The sequence below is a fragment of the Myotis lucifugus genome, unplaced genomic scaffold, assembly GCF_000147115.1.
Source record: "Myotis lucifugus unplaced genomic scaffold, Myoluc2.0 scaffold_87, whole genome shotgun sequence".
Lineage (NCBI taxonomy): Eukaryota > Metazoa > Chordata > Mammalia > Chiroptera > Vespertilionidae > Myotis > Myotis lucifugus.
In genome coordinates this window covers 4195516-4211412 of record NW_005871135.1, presented here as the reverse complement: position 1 = coordinate 4211412, position 15897 = coordinate 4195516, and the positions used below count along the sequence as shown (strand labels likewise).

General features: G+C 43.5%; 1 protein-coding gene across 2 annotated transcripts in view; it reads left to right on the top strand.

Moving 5' to 3' along the window:
• The window catches only part of TTLL11 (tubulin tyrosine ligase like 11), a 212580-nt gene that overhangs the window by 100297 nt on the left and 96386 nt on the right, over positions 1 to 15897 (top strand). For both annotated transcript variants that reach the window (XM_014457912.2, XM_023755957.1), the window contains 2 exons: positions 9378 to 9473; positions 10220 to 10335. In XM_014457912.2, the coding sequence (XP_014313398.2) occupies positions 9378 to 9473; positions 10220 to 10335 (212 nt within the window). The remainder of the gene's footprint in view (positions 1 to 9377; positions 9474 to 10219; positions 10336 to 15897) is intronic.

Below are 15897 nucleotides of genomic sequence, written 5' to 3'. Positions count from 1 at the left end.
ACAGTTTGTTCATCAGTCTCCTGTCAATGCACACTAGGGTTGTTTCTAGTCCTCTGTCTAAAACTGTGACAGGGAAGTAACAGCTGGAGAGGAGGCTGGTCCCGGAGGGGCAGGGAGGCTCCACTCCAGGAAGCTACTGCAGGCGCTGGGCACCGGTCAGCAGGATTTTCAGGCAGGCTGGGGGAACCCTTTCGGGGGGGGGGAATTCAGGCAATGATCAGTTTCAGGAGGGGCTAATTGTCATCCAGAGACCTGTCCGTAGGCTCTTGGACTCCCAGGCTTTGCTTCCCAGGCAGGATGTCCAGCTCAGCCATTAGGTACGTAGCTTATGGCATTAGTAAGGGTCAGTGGGCAGAACCTAGAGGTAGCACCAGAAAAAACAGGGCCTGGCCGGAGCCATCAATACGTTAGGGCAAAGGGGACAGTTGCAACGTGGAGGCATCCAGGGGTCATCCCGGGGGACTGTGTGGTCACATCTGTTTGGCCATGACATCTATTCCAGGAGTATCATGTGGGCCTGGCCTGCATGGCCAAGCCACAGATCCCTGGCACAGTGAGAGTGCAGGGTAGAGGCTCAGGGCGGTTGTCTTGCTGTGGACAGGCGGCCTAGGCGGCCACTGGGCGGAACCAGGGACCCAAGCTGTGGGGAACTAGAGGGCAGACAGGGAGAGAGCCACTGGTTTGGACAGATCACATCTAGCAAATGGAACCACAGTCCTGTGACCATTTTCTATTGCTTGACCACACTAAATGCTTCCAGGCCTGGGGTCAGGGGGAGGAGCACAGTACCAGAAGTAAACTCCAGGGGGAGCTCTTGGGCCTCTGTTTCTTTGTGAATGACCACTTACTTCCCTACCTGCCTCCCTAGGAGCGTTGTGAAGTAATGTAGGTGAAAAGGCTTTGACAACTAGAAAGTGTTAGGTATTTGAAATGTGGTCACCACACATTTCAGACTCACAGCAATTGATAAAATATCCTTTTCTCCTTGGAGTCCTCTCTTGCTTTTTTTATTCGTATCACTTGTTAAAACACTTATTAGTTTGAGTTTCATACACCTGAATTAACTTGGAACCCAAAGATTTGGGGACAACATATGGTTCTGCCATTGACTTGTTGTGTGATGTTGCATAAGTCACTTAATTTCTCTGTGCCTCAGTTTCCTCAACTACCTTACAGGCTTGTTGCCCAACTCACATGAGATGAAGATTATGCAGGGCTCTGCAAACTGTAATAATGTTCTGTGCATGTACAGTATGATGCATTATTTCTTTGCTATGAAGCCTCTTTTACTTGTAGCTTGGGCCTGGCCCAGACTGCAGCATTCCAGGACATAAACCCCAGCCAATAAAATTACATTTATCTTAAACATGTGACTGCGACCCCTTTCCAATCATAGCCACAATAACTACTTGGGAAATCGTGATGGTCCATAGCAGCTGCTGGCATAGCTCAGGCTGTGGGCAGGTTTCCTGTAATGTGTTGCCTAGGAACGTGGCCGCCCTGTCATTCTGGCCTTTCCCCCTGTCATTTCCCTGGCCGCCCCCAGCAACATATCCTCATGTCAGTCTTCTTGAGGGCAGAAGTGTGACCTTGGCTTAAACAGTGAGGTCTGTCTGGGTATAGATGATTCATGTGGCAGAAATGCACAGGCAGAGGGAAAGTTTCCAGCTCAGCGTTCAAGAACATCCTATCCCAATTCCATTGCTCGGTCTCTGTCTGCCTATAGCTCCGTGTCTAATTCTCTCCTTGGCCGTGACCTTCCCCCCCATGTCTGGAGGAGACACCTTCCCTAGATCCTCTGGTGCTTCTCCTCTTTCTTCATTGTTCTTGTGACTTCTTCCTCCCCCTTCAGCCCCAGACAGCCCATGGGAAGGAGGGGAAGAAACAGTCTACGGGTCTTGCAAGGCCTTGGGTTTCGTTCTCAGATGCCCTGGGTTTGAGCTAATCCCAGCTCCTCCTTCCAGCACTTCTAGCTGCAAGCTTGGCAAGTTAACCTCTCTTTACCCCAATTTCCTTATCTGTAAGTAGAGATACTATTTGTGTCTACCTCACAGAACTGTTGTAAGATTGAATGAGAGAAAGCCACATGGAACATTTGGCACAGTAAACACTTAATAAATGACAGTTTTAATTATTATATCACTTGTTATTTATAACAACAGTTCTCAAAATTGTCTCTGAGGAAGCGCCTTGAGGTTATATGAAACCATGAAATTGTCACATTTTAAACATAATGGAACACCAGTGTTCCTAGGAACCTAGTTTAAGAACCAAGTCCTTAGCCTAGTGTTGGCTGCCTCCCAGCCTGGCTCCAACCTCACTTCCCTCTACCCTTCCTGAACCTTGCAGGCTCACCAAATAGAGCCAATTCCTGTCTCTTGGACATAATTTGTGTTTGTTCTCTTCTGTCTTGGCCTGCCATGCTCTCTCCTATTCTTGTAATTTTGTTGGAAGAAATCCAATGCTTTCCAACAAGATACTGCTCAAATCCCACCTTCTCTGTTAAGCCTTCCTTGACCACTTCTGATATTGGGCTTTTTTTTTTTTCCCTTTAGACTCTCACATACGCCCTGGGTACTCACTGAGATGAGCTAGTTGTGGGGTATGTGGGTATGTATGTGCCCTTAAGTGGTACACAGCAGAGTGGGGAAAACCAATATGTGGGAATTAACAATTCCTTGTAATAAGTGCTGCAAGAGGGTATGTGCAGAATGCTGGGAGAGCACAGAAAAGGGAGTCACTAACTGCCTAACTCAATCAGGGAAGGCTGCTCAGAGGAGGAGATGCTTAAGCAGGAGCTTACAGCATGAAGAATTCACCAAGCAGAAAAAGGTGAGGGACACCACGCTCTCCTGGTTTCCCTCCTGCCTCTCAGCCCCTTCCTCTGCACCTGTCAGTGTTGGAGATTCCCAGGACTCAATACTCGGAGAGCTCCCCTCTTATCTACAATCACTCTCTGATCTCATCCAGCCCCAGGGCTTTTAAGGATCAGCTATGTACCCTTGACTCCTAAATTTGTATTTCCAGTCTTGACCTCTCCTTGAGCTCCAAACTGGTATAACCAACTGCACACTTAATCTTCTTTCTTGGATTTCTAGTGGGCATCTCCCACTTGACATGTCCAAAATGAAACTCTTGATTTCCCTCTTGAAACAACTCTCCATTGTCTTTCCTGCTTCAGTACATGAATAGCATTCAATTAGTTGCTCAGAACAAAAATCTGAGTCATCCTTAGTTATTATTTTTCCTCCTTTCTACATCCATTCCATAAGCAGCTCTTGCAAATGGGCTTTAAAATGTAACCACTTCTAACCAGCTCCACTGCCACTATCACAGTCTAGGCAGCCATCACCTTGCACTTATACCACAGCAGTAGCCTCCTAGTTGATGCCCCTATTTCCACTCTTATATCTATAGCCTCCTTTTCTCACTGTAACCAAAGTGATTCTTTTAAAACATGTCAGATCAAATTACTTCCCTTGTGCAAACTCACTAATAGCGTTCTCGTTGCATTTAAAATCCTGGCTCCTTACCATGGCCTACAAGATGCTGCATGATTTGTCCATTGTCTTTTTACCTGACCTCATCTCCTACTACTCGCTCGCACTCTTGCTCCTTGCTGTTCTTCAAAAGTGGCCTTTGTTCTTGTTGTTCATTCAGCCTGAAGTGCTTTAGCTTAGCTCTCCAAATCACTTATTTGCTCACTTCATTCAGTCCCTGTTCATATATCACCTCTTGAGACTTTTGCTTCTGGTCATGATGGAGTAACAAAGACTGGACCTATACATACAAAACCAATACATTAAAAAAAAAAAAGGACTGGACCTAACCCCCTGCAAACAAGTATAATACCAGACAAAATGCATGAAATAACTGTTTTAAGACTTTGAACAATAGACAGCCCAGCACTGGGATCCCTGAGGAAGAAGGGAATAAAACTATAGTGGCCTTGGTTTTCTGTTTGGGGCAATTTCTGGAACATGGGCCCAGGGAGAGAAAAACCTAAACAGACCCCTGTGACCTCAATGAGTTGAGGAAATGGAGATCAAATTTTGGGAAGGCTGAGGTGGCTGGAATTCTGTGAGCAGAATTCTAAAAAGGAGGGAGCTAAGGTGTATGATTATGTACAAAATTTTTAAAGAAAATATGAGCTTAATGAAGAGAAAATGGAAGTTATTACTAGTAAAAAGAACCAAAATGGAACTTCTAGAGAGGAAAATACAATGACTGAAATGAGTATTTCACTGGAAGGGATTAACAGCAAATTAGACACTGAAGGAAAAATGATCAGTGAACTTGAAGACATAGCAATAGAATGTATCCAAAATGAAACAGAGATAGGAAAATGGCAGGAAAAATAAATGAACAGACCATCAGTGACCTGTAGTACAATTAGCAGGTGGTCTAACATGTATAATTGGAGTTCCCTGAGCAGAAGAGACAGGGAATATACAGAAAAATGTTTAAAGAAATGGCCAAAGATTTCCAAATTTGACAAAAATATAAACCCCACAGTTCAAGAAGCTTGAGAAGCTCCAAGTAGGATACATACACATACACACACATGCACACTCAAGGCTTATCATAATTAAATTCTGGAACACCAATGATGATAAGAAAATTTAAAAGCAGCTGGAGAGAAAATAAACACACATTGTGTTCAGAGTCATCCTTAGTTATTATTTTTCCTCCTTTCTACATCCATTCCATAAGCAACTCTTGCAAATGGGCTTTAAAATGTAACCACTTAATGTAACCAAAAAGTTCACATCAGAAACTATACAAGTCAGAAGACAGTGGGATGACCAATGTCATCTTAGAAAGGACTTCCTGACCATCCTATCTAAACCACCAGACCCTCCCTTTCCCCCACTGTTACATTCAATGTTCTTACCTTGCATTAGTTCATAATTCCCATGTTGTGTGTGTCTCTCCACTGGAATGTAAGCTCCAAAAGGGAAGGATGTTAAAACATTCTTTGCCTTGTTCACTGCTTTATCCCCAGTGCCTAGAACAGTACCTAGTATTTAGTAGGTGCTCATTAAATATTTGATAAGTAAACTTGTCTTCCAGGCAAAATAGTATAAAGGCAGAGGGGAGTAAAGCATTCTAGAACTACTCATAGTTTGGCACAGTTGGAGCCTGAGATGTGCAGTAGTGAGTGGGGGAAATAAAGCTGAGTGTGAGACAGATGCCAGATCATAGAGGAAATTGTATGAGGAATGTGGACTTCATTCTGTAGGTGGGGATTTTAGGCAGAGGAGTGTTGATATTCGAATTGCATTTTATAAAAATACTGTGTCAGCCCCCTGTGCCTGCTGAATTAGAGGGGTGAGTTTGGGATCAGGGAAACAAATGGGAAAGTCCCAGTGCAAGATGGTGCAGACCTAATCCAGACTAGGAGCAGTGAGGAGAGGGAAGATCTAGACAGTTCTTGGGAGGTAGAATGTGCAATAGTTGGTGTGCAGGTAGATAGAAAGGATGAAGGAGAAATTGTTGGCTTGTGTGATTGGGTGGATAAGGAATACTGGGGGCAAAGTCGACTTTAGAAAGATGGTATGTTAATTATCTATTGCTGTGTAACAAATTACCCCCAAACTTAGCAGCTTAAACTAGTAAACTATTGTCTCACAGTTTCTGTTGATCAGCAGTCTAGGCCTAGCCAACTGCCTGTGGCTCAGAGTCTCTCACAAGGCTGCAGTGAGCATGTTGGCCAGGACTGCAGTCATCCCAAGGCTTTACTGGGAAGGGATCCTCTTTCAAGCTCACTCACATGGCTGCTGGCTCAGGTCCCCCCTTCCTGCCCCCGGCTGTTGTCCCACCTGGGCCTCTCCATTGGGCAGCTTACAACACAGAGGCTGGCCTCCCTCAGAGTAAGCGAGCAAGAGAGTTAAGGGAATGCATGCCAAGGTGGAAGTCACGATAGTTTATAACCCAATATTGGTAGTGACGTCCCATCATTTCTGCCCTATATTATTAGAAAGAAGTCACCAGGTTCAGTCCACACTCAAAGAGAGGGGATTATGCAAGGGCATGAACACCTGGAGGTTGGGGTCATTGGGACCTTAGAGGTTGCCGACCACAGATAGTGAGCTTGGAGGTGTTTGATTTGAGGAGTCTGGGACCTCAGTTGGAATGCCCTGGATGCAGGAGGATGTGTAGTTTTGGATCTCAGGAAAGAATCCCCTCTCCTTGGAATGTAGCTTGGAACCTTCACATTAGTGTTCTCCCCAACTTTGGAAGCTACTAGAAGTCAGAGATGAAGGCTAGAGATTTTTGAATCCCCAGGGACCCCTCAAGTAGGAGGTGAGCAACACATACCTGCTGACTGAATTACTTAGAGGAGGGCAGAGTATCACATAATCGAAAAGGTCTCTCTCTTCTCTCTCTCTCTTACCATTTGACAATTCCTGCTCTTCCATGGAACCAGAGAGAGGCCTCCCCCTTTCTAAGCTGCAGGTTTCTGGTCTGCACAAAGCAGGTATTAGACTAGATTAGTAATTTTTTTCAATGGAATTTTTTTTCCTAGGAACCCCAGTATGGAATATAGGTAAAAGTTGATCTGATCTGGCCTCTCCAGTGCTTTCCCAGAAAGAAAAACACCCCGTTTTGAAAAACACTGGATCAAGTAAATCCCAATTTTCTGCCAGCTCATCATTCTTGGATTTTACGACAAGATCCACTCTAAGCTCCTTCCCATTCTATGATTCTGTTTATTGAGATCCATTGGTGCAACATATTTTATTGAACTTTTGAAAAGAAAACAACTCATATTTCCTTGAACTTGTGAAAAAATACATATACTAAAGCTGACTTTCATTAAATACTTACACTTAGGCACTGTGCAAAATACATTCTATCTTTATTTGGTCCTGCTTCCCTGCTTCATGAGGGCAGGGACTTGGTCTAGTTCATCACTGTATTTCCAGAAGCTAAAATAGTTCCAGGACATAGGGAGCATTTCAATAGCTATTTTACATATGAATGAACTAAGGTAAGGACTGTTCTTATTGCCATTTTACAGGTGAGGAAACTGGAGCTTAGAGCTGCTAAGGAACTTGCCTGTAGATACACAATTTAAAGGCAAAACTAAAATTTGAAATTAGCTCCTCTGGACTCCAAAGCCACAGATGCCATTTCCTGTCAGTGAGACGAGTAGGAAGCTGGAAAGGGAGTCAGCATATGTTGATTCATCATACCTCCTGTATGATGAACATAGTCCTAGGTACCTTTTCCTTCCATGATCAACTGCCCGGCAAGGTAGCCACTGTTATCTCCATTTACTAGTATAAACAAGGTAAATGAGCTCCAAGAGGCTAAGCACCATACCAGAGTTGTTTAACTAGAATGAGAGACTGAGCTGGAATTGCAGCCTAGGTCTTTCTGACTCCAAACCATTTTTCAACTACATGCACCCAACATCTTCAATTACAGGCACCAAAGTTTGGGTTCTGGAAAATATGCCACTGACAGATTCAGGTCAGTATGGCTGATGAGGTTTTGTCACCCCTTCTCCAACATTCTATAGCTTTACATTCACGAAGCCGCTGTGTGTTGAACTGGAATGAGCCCAGCAGGCTGAGAAAGTGGGAATCCAAACTTCTAAGATGTAGCAAAAAATAAACGTTGATGACCAAGGATGATAAACATTGGTACTGCAGCCCGCCATTCCCTGTGGCCTCATCCACATCACATGTCTCAGACCAGGTCTGAAGTTAGACGGATGATGTCACCAGAGTCTCTTAAAGGCCTCATCACTCATATCCACTTGTCATATATTATTAAGCAGATCTATAATACATGTAACATTTTCTACTGGATTACCATTTTTTTTCATTTCATGACCAGGGAAAGAAAAATAGAGTGAGGATGACTTTTCCCAGCTTCTCATCCTTATTGCCCTTCTTTGAAGAATAATTTGGTCTTGAATTATCCCCCCAAATGGTCATTTAGGCTCTGATTTCATTAATAAGGATAAAGCCACAGTTTAATAATTATCATTTAACTGATACATATTCTATCTAGACAAGTAAATGAATTCCCCACCCCCCCCCACCCCCGGTCTTCTTGAGTCTACAGAGGAGGGTGCAGCTATATCTTTTTCTTTTCTTTATTCTCCACATTATTTTTTGAAACTTTGGGATTGCATCAATTATGTTATAAGCTTTCTATCTTATCACCTCCTGTAGAGATAATGAGAGGTCTCTTAAGAGTCTGACATCCTCACTGTCTGAGTCTAAATCTAATTAGGACCTGTGATCTCAAGGATGAGGAGGAATTATCTAGGTGAAGGGTTGTTTCATGCAGATGCACGGGTGGCTTAGGGCTTGTAAGGAATTGAAAGAGGCTAGAAGAGGAGAAAGCCTCACCAAGTCAGCATGTTGGGTTCAAGGGCAGATGGCCAACAAATGGTTAGCTTTTGGAGTTAGCTCTGGGTGTGGGCCAGATTCATGAGCATGTGATCTGCGCAATCACCCAGTGCCCCGTGGTCAGAAGGGCTCCGTGCCTGGTTTCGTGCTCTGTTCTCACTATGGTGACATTGTTAATACTTTTTGAACAAGGAGCTTTGTGTTTTCATCTTGCATTGGGTCCCACAAATTACGTAGCCTGTCCTAGCTGGGTGTGAAGTTCGGCTCTGTCACTTACTAGGGAGGCGGTCTTGGGGAAATCCATTGGCCTTTCTGAGACTCAGTTTCTGCTTCATGGAGAGTATAATCTCTACTTCAAATACACTGTCACGTGGATTAAATGAGATAATGAAGTTACTGGTGCCTAGTAGGTGCTTAATAAATACTCCCTTCTCCTTAGCTAAGATAGTATATCAGAATCATCAGGGGAATTTGTTATTCAACATACATTTGCCTGCATTCCACTCTGGAAGATTCTGACTCAGAGGTGTGGATTGGGGATGCACAGTGGTTGTGAAAGGTGTCCTTAAGTGATACTGATATACACCCAAGGTTAAGAAAGGTAGCCTTGGGTTTTCAGAGATCTAGCTAAGAAGCAACTTAATAGAGGAGAACAAAAGGAGAGGGAGAAGTTGATGGACTACTACTGATCCTTAACATAATGAAAAACCTGTTAAAGAAGAACGAGGTCATCATCGGTAGCACTTCAGATGATGGTGATAGTGCTGCAATGCACTGTGGGAACTCATCCCATTATCAAGGCTCCTATAAAATGTTCTGCCGTCCATTTGGCTTGACAAGTATGCCCAGAGGAAGAGGGGCTGCAGACAAGAGAAGCCAGGGTCAAGGCCCAGGTTGGGGGCCACATTTCAATTTATTTTCACTTTACTGACCTTTACACCAACCCCAATTCCTGAAAAGAAATTGCAGCTAGAGGGAGTAATTCTGAATTATTTTTATCCTGTGCAGATTTTAGGCTTTGACATTCTTCTAATGAAAAATCTGAAGCCTATACTACTTGAAGTTAATGCAAATCCCAGCATGAGAATTGAACATGAGCAAGAAGTAAGTCTTTTGAGTATCTCATTGAATATATTGCCGTACAGCTGGATGTTTCTGCTCTCATATTACTCACTTGGCTAAACAAGATTCAGCATTCCCAAATATGCACAGCAAAGTTCTGTTCGAGTCTAAATAACTCCAGTTTTGTTGAGCTCTGAACATAGTCTATTAATGTAAGACCTATCCGACCTGTGGTAATTTCCCAGCATGCTGTTCTTCCAATTTTTAAGATCTGGAAATGTAGAAGCAGCTGAGCCTTTTCATCAGTTTTGACATGAACTAATTAGCCTCGGGAGATGAACTAATTGAAATTCTATGAATATGATTTAGCCATGTCGACATGCTTGAATCACTAAGATAAATAGTACATTTAACAGTGGTTATATGCCCCCCCCGCCCCGAAAAAAATGCATTAAAAAGACTGGAAGGAAATACACCAAATACTAGTAATAGGTTTTAGGGGGCTTATGTGGATTCTTTTAATTTTCTTAACTCCTTTCGATATTTTTAAAATTTCTACAGTGAGCATGTATAATTGTAATAATCAAAAAAATATACTACTATTTTTCCTCCTCATGCATTTTGTTAATTTGTAAGAGGAAACTGACATTTTTAAGGTCATATACAGGGAGCCTTTAAAATATTCTTGTCTAGTTAACATAAGCAAACTCGACCACTGGGTACTGACAGTCACTTGATACTGAATCCCTGAGTCTCTCCACTGTAACATGGAATTCTTACCATTCAAGCTTTCTCCAGGGGTGTTTGAAAATGTCCCCAGCCTTGTCGATGAGGAGGTGAAAGTGGCCGTGATCAGAGACACCCTGCGCCTCATGGACCCACTGAGGAAGAAAAGAGAGAACCAGTAAGTGCTTTTATATCATCTGTTTCTATCAGCACTGCTCCCCATGCCCTATGCAGCAGGTAAGTTAAGTTCTTGGAACATGTTAAGGTCATGAGTGAGATTTACATATGAAATAATCGAATGAATCATTTTTTCATTTATGAATATCAGGCTCCAAACATAGTGACTCAGGAGATGGAGACTTGCCCATGAATTTGTAGCTAGTTGTTATCTGAATCTGAAAGTCTCACTAAAAGCCCACTTCCCCCTAGTGACGGGGTCTCCTCTTGCCCACCATTGTTCACGTGGTGCTTCTCTTTGAAATCCTCAAGCAGAGGGAGAGAGTAAAACAAATCAAAAGAGGGCCATAGGTACCATGGACGTGGTGAGTAAAGATTGCTTCCTTTTTATTTTCTTCACGATGGCTGCACTCTTTGCAGAATAAACTTTTCATGTCAACATTTGCAGAGCCAGTTTATTGACTTCTGGTGCTTCTATAATATTCACAACAGTTATAGTTCCTGTCAGTCCCACCTACCCAGTGAACGTCATATTGGGATGTTGGTGAAAGCATGCCCCCCTCCCATGGAATCACCCCTGAAATGAATGACATTTCACTTGGGTATTTTGTTTGTTTTGCTTTCCCTAAATTCCTGGCTTCCACAAAATAAGGGTTGAGTAAATATCACTGTGGTGGTTTTAGGCAGAAAAATCAAAGACAGGCATTTCAAATAGCACTCCCCGTACCCCCGACAAATGAGATCGACCCAAATGCTCCCAGACAAGTAAAGCGCTTGTCAGCTATGGATCAAGGCTGTGAGGAATGCTGACTTCCCTAAGCAAGTGGTGTTTTGCAGGTTCCTGGACTGCAGCCCCTCACCAACTGGGCTCAAGCTCAAATACTGTTAGAACCACCCTGCAGTACTGCCCTCCCCTTGGCTGCATTCTCAAATCATCTGGAGAGCTTTCAGAGACACCAGTGCGAGGCCTCCCCCCACTTCTACAGATGTTGATTTTCACTAGCCAGGGCGGGAAGCCTGGCCACAGACATTTTTGAGGTTCCCTAGGCGACTCTACCATGCAGCCATGGTTGGCACCACTGCCCTGCAGGAAATGCCACTCTGATGGAGTGTTTGTCTTACATACTCTGAGTCAGGCTGGGTGGTGCCTGCTTGACTGAGTTCCCCTCTATAGTGCACTTCACTGTGTGAGGTGCACACTGTCATTGTTGGCAAGACTCAGCCAAGGACAGTCACCTCTCATTTGCATGGGCCGAGCCTGCCAGATGTGGCTTTCACCGATTAGACATTTAAAGTGACAGCGTGGCAGGTCTGCCAAGTCCTCGGAGCAACTCAAACACTATCGCAGCCAGACAATGTCCATGTGTGCATGCTTGCAGCTGCGTTCTTCAGCCATCTTTAAAGAAAAGCGGCAGATTAATGCAGCTTGGTCAGATTAATTGCAATACAACTCATTTCTCGAAAATCTATGACGAGTATCTAATGGTTATTGATCTCACCAGTAGAGATTAGGTCTTGAAAGACTGTGGTGAGATTTTGGTGGCATGGTGGTACAAGCTTTTTAAAGGTGACCTTGACACATTAGCATTCTGGTTCCTTCGGTGGGTACAAGTTCAAAGGCCATTGTGTGGTCCCAGTCCTCGCAAACTCTGCCACCAAAATCATTTTTGCATTAAGTGGATCTGAACGTGATTTGCTTTCTTTTTCTTGTTCTAAGTTGTTTGCTTTACCTCCTACACCTGGCATTCGGCATAGCTCACGTGAGCTGTGGATGTGATTTTTAATAGCAGTGGGACACAGGGCCATTAGGAAGGATGGGAAAGGCATTTATAACTTATTAAGTCATAAGTGGCAGCACTTCATCTTTAATTTAAAAAGCATTGACTTTTCTTTTAATTGATAACCAGGAGCAGTTTGAACTTCAAGAACCTGACTTCAATTCTAATATAAAAATTCTTTCATCTCACCCTTTCTTTACATACAATATTAAGGGTATATGTTAATAGCTAAATGTGATTATTTATATTTCCCTTAATTTTATCTTTAAAAAACAGCAATGATTGTTCATGAAAGCACTTTGTAATTTGTGAGGTGCACTTCTACACAAGAGATTATTATGATCATTTTGATAACTTTACTAGGCAGAGAAAAAGGCTGAAATTGGTCTCCACTCCTCTGTGTAGAAATGTTTCAGAATAGCTTGGAAAAGCACCATGTTTATGGCCACAAAAAAGGCACAGGGTTGCACTGAATTACCCATGTCCACATCTGAGACCATGTCACTCCAAATGTAGGAAATGATGTCACATAGACTTCTCAGCTGGAAGTTACCTTTAGAGAGTAGAGCTTTTGCGTTTGCATAGGATGTGACCTAAACTCTTGAAAACAAATGGTATGCTAGCCTTTCTCTTCAACTTGTTAGTAAAAGTTGTCCCTCAGTACTTCCTTCTTAAGTACATTTTGTCAGCAAGACTGCTGAGGTGGGTCTTCATTTTTCTGCACAGACTGAAGGCAAAAGGTAGATAGTTGCCAGAACTGCTCAGATCTCTAAATTCCTCTGAGAAGATGCAGAGGGGGCATTAGAAGGGCCTGGGATGCGTGTGTCTGTGCATCATGCATCTTCACACACCTCGGGGGCCTGTAGGCTGCAGTCATGTTCGTGGCAGCACTGAAATCAGTCCTCATGCCTTCTCCAGGGCGAGAACTTGCTGATACCCTTTGGCATGGTTGAAAGAGCTTTTTCTTGATCTAGAGAGACTGAGATTCAAATTCTGACTGTGGGATGTTGCAAAGCAGTTTTGAGCCTCAGTATACTTTTCTATAAAATGGGGATAATAACATTTAAATGAAACAATGTGCAAAATTTGTAATATATAGTAGGCACTTAATAATGCTTCGTTTACTACCCAACAATAAAGTTATCTACTAAAACATTTTAAAAAAACACAAAAATAATGCTTATTTCCTGTTATCTTTTCTGTATACTTAAAGCAGAATTTTGAGTTTAAAACCAATAATATATCCTAAAACTGAAGCTACCAGGTCACTTTGACATTGATGCTGGTTGCCAATGGAAACATCTGTTTCCAAATAGCAAGATGTAACAGGACCAGGCATATTTATTTGTTGGGTTAGGAATAAAATCACTGTCATATGAGAACTATTTGGAACTGTGATAACATCTATATAATAAAAGCCTAAGCAACCTGTTATAGTGGAACTACCAGAACGACCGGTCACTATGATGTGCACTGACCACCAGGGGGCAGACGCTCAATGCAGGGACTGCCCCCTGGTGGTCAGTGCGCTCCCACAGGGGGAGTGCCGCTCAGCCAGAAGCCAGGCTCATGGCTGGTGAACGTAGTGGCGGTGGCAAGAGCCTCTCCCGCCTCCACAGCAGTGCTAAGGAGCAGTGAGCAGAGGGCGGTAAGGAGCAAGGGGTCCTGGACTACAAGAGGGCACAGGCCAGGCCGAGGGATCCTACCAGTGGATGAATCCGTGCACGTATGCATATAAGATCTTTGGTTAATCTCTTCCTGCCCTCTGAGATTCATCAGTCTGTTCCATGTTTCCATGCCTGTGGTTTCTGCTCCTGCGTTGAGTGTCCGCCCCCTGGTGGTCAGTGCGCATCATAGCTACTGGCTGGTCGGACAGTCACGTGGGCTTTTATATAAATAAAAAATATAAATAGATAATATTCCATTATTTGGATAGACCACATTTTATATTTATTTGTCACTTGATGGGCATTTGGTGGAAGCCATCTCTTTTTCAACCAGAATGATCTGTCTTCTATTTTGGCATTCTACCATAGATTTCATTTGAGGGGAAAGAAGCTTTTTTGTTGAGGGGAAAGAAGCTTTTTTGCTACAAGAAGTTTTTAAAACCTTTGGTTTAATCTAACCCGCTTATTGGACCTTAGAAACCATCATGCCAGTCAACTTCCTGGTTCAGGAATCTTCCTCCTAAGCATCCAGGAATCTTCCTCCTAAGCATCCCTGACAGAGGAGCAGTGTCCACAAGTCACTGGACATGGCATCCATCAGGTCTGGGGTGATGTCCTCAATCTTCGATCATTGCTCCAGGAGCTTGGCCAAGTGGCTTTGTTCTCTGATCTTGTCTATAAGATGGGATCATGGCATTTCCTGGGCTGGATTGTCATGGTCATCATATGAAATGACACATGGGGGAGAGCCTTAGACAAACTCGAGTTCTTCAGGTCACCAGGTGGCCAGTCAGACTTTATAGTTATGCTGACGGTGACAGCTACGTCACCAGCTATGGGGCAGCCTAACAGAATTGTGTGTATAGTGGTTCTGAATCGTACAAGATGAAACTAAGAAGGAGGTCAGTACTTGCCCCAAATCATAAGCTGTTTAGAGGCAGAGCAGATGAGCTGTGGGTCCCCTGACTTCTACCCCAGGGTTCTCTTCGCTTTGCTACAATGCTTCATTGACCTTCAGCTTCTACTTCAATTCAAAGCTAAGCTCATAAGGTAAGGGAGGGAAATCAGGAAAATCAACAGAAAATTTCTCCCCCCACCCCCTTATTAAAAGGTATTTGGGTAGCTTGAAAAAAAAATTTTTTATAATTCGATCAGAAGTAGAAGTGAATAAATTGCATTCCCTGCTTATTTTAAAAACAAGATGATGCCATCAATTGATTAATTTTGGGGAGGTCAGTTTACCCCCTGAAGGAGCCATTTTACTCATATTTTGCTCCTTTTCTGGAATGTAGATATTTCTGGTAACCAGATTCCTTTCTCAGGAATCATAATAAGTTAGGACCCCAGAGTAATAAAAATGAAGCCAGAGATAGGCTTGGAGGACTCTGGGGGAATTTTCTTGCTTGATGCCATGCAGTGCCTGGGAGCTGGGTGTACACTGCTTGCCTCCTATTCAAAAGTGTATTTTTGGAACCTGCCTTATATAAGGCACAGAGGCCCCTTTCCCACAGTAACGTTTCCCCCTCCTCTCCCAGTTTCATTTACCTCCTGTCACCATAACAACCAGGCTTATTACACAGGCAGGGCCCAGCCTGCAGGGCAGCTTTTGCCCTGATGCAGAGAGGGTTGTCCTCTGAGAGCTTCACTGGGAGCTCAGGCTCCACTTCTTACTTTGACTCCAAGGATGGCCCCTATGCCATGTTGAGAACCAACATATTCGGTGAAACCCCATCTGAGGTCCATTCCACATGGAATCTAGGCGAGGCGAGACATTCTAAGAGAACAGAGATCAAGGAATCTCTTGGTGGCTCTGTTCTATGCCTGGTGGCTCATTTCTTCCACCAGGAACGTCCTTTCATCCATTGTCTTGTTTCAGATCCAGCTCATCAGAGGAGGATGGTAACTCTGTCCTGTCCTGGAGAGGATTGTTGAGAGCACATTAATCAGAGGTCCTCCGAGCCCAGACCTCTGCCCTTAAATTGGCAGTACGTCCCACTGAAATCCCCTCCACACTAGAAGAGAGGTTTCTAAACTATCTCAACTAAATATACCTTCATACATGTAGAACATCACCTTTCTTATCAGAGAGCGTTCTTCTGGAAACACTTTTTTCCACGA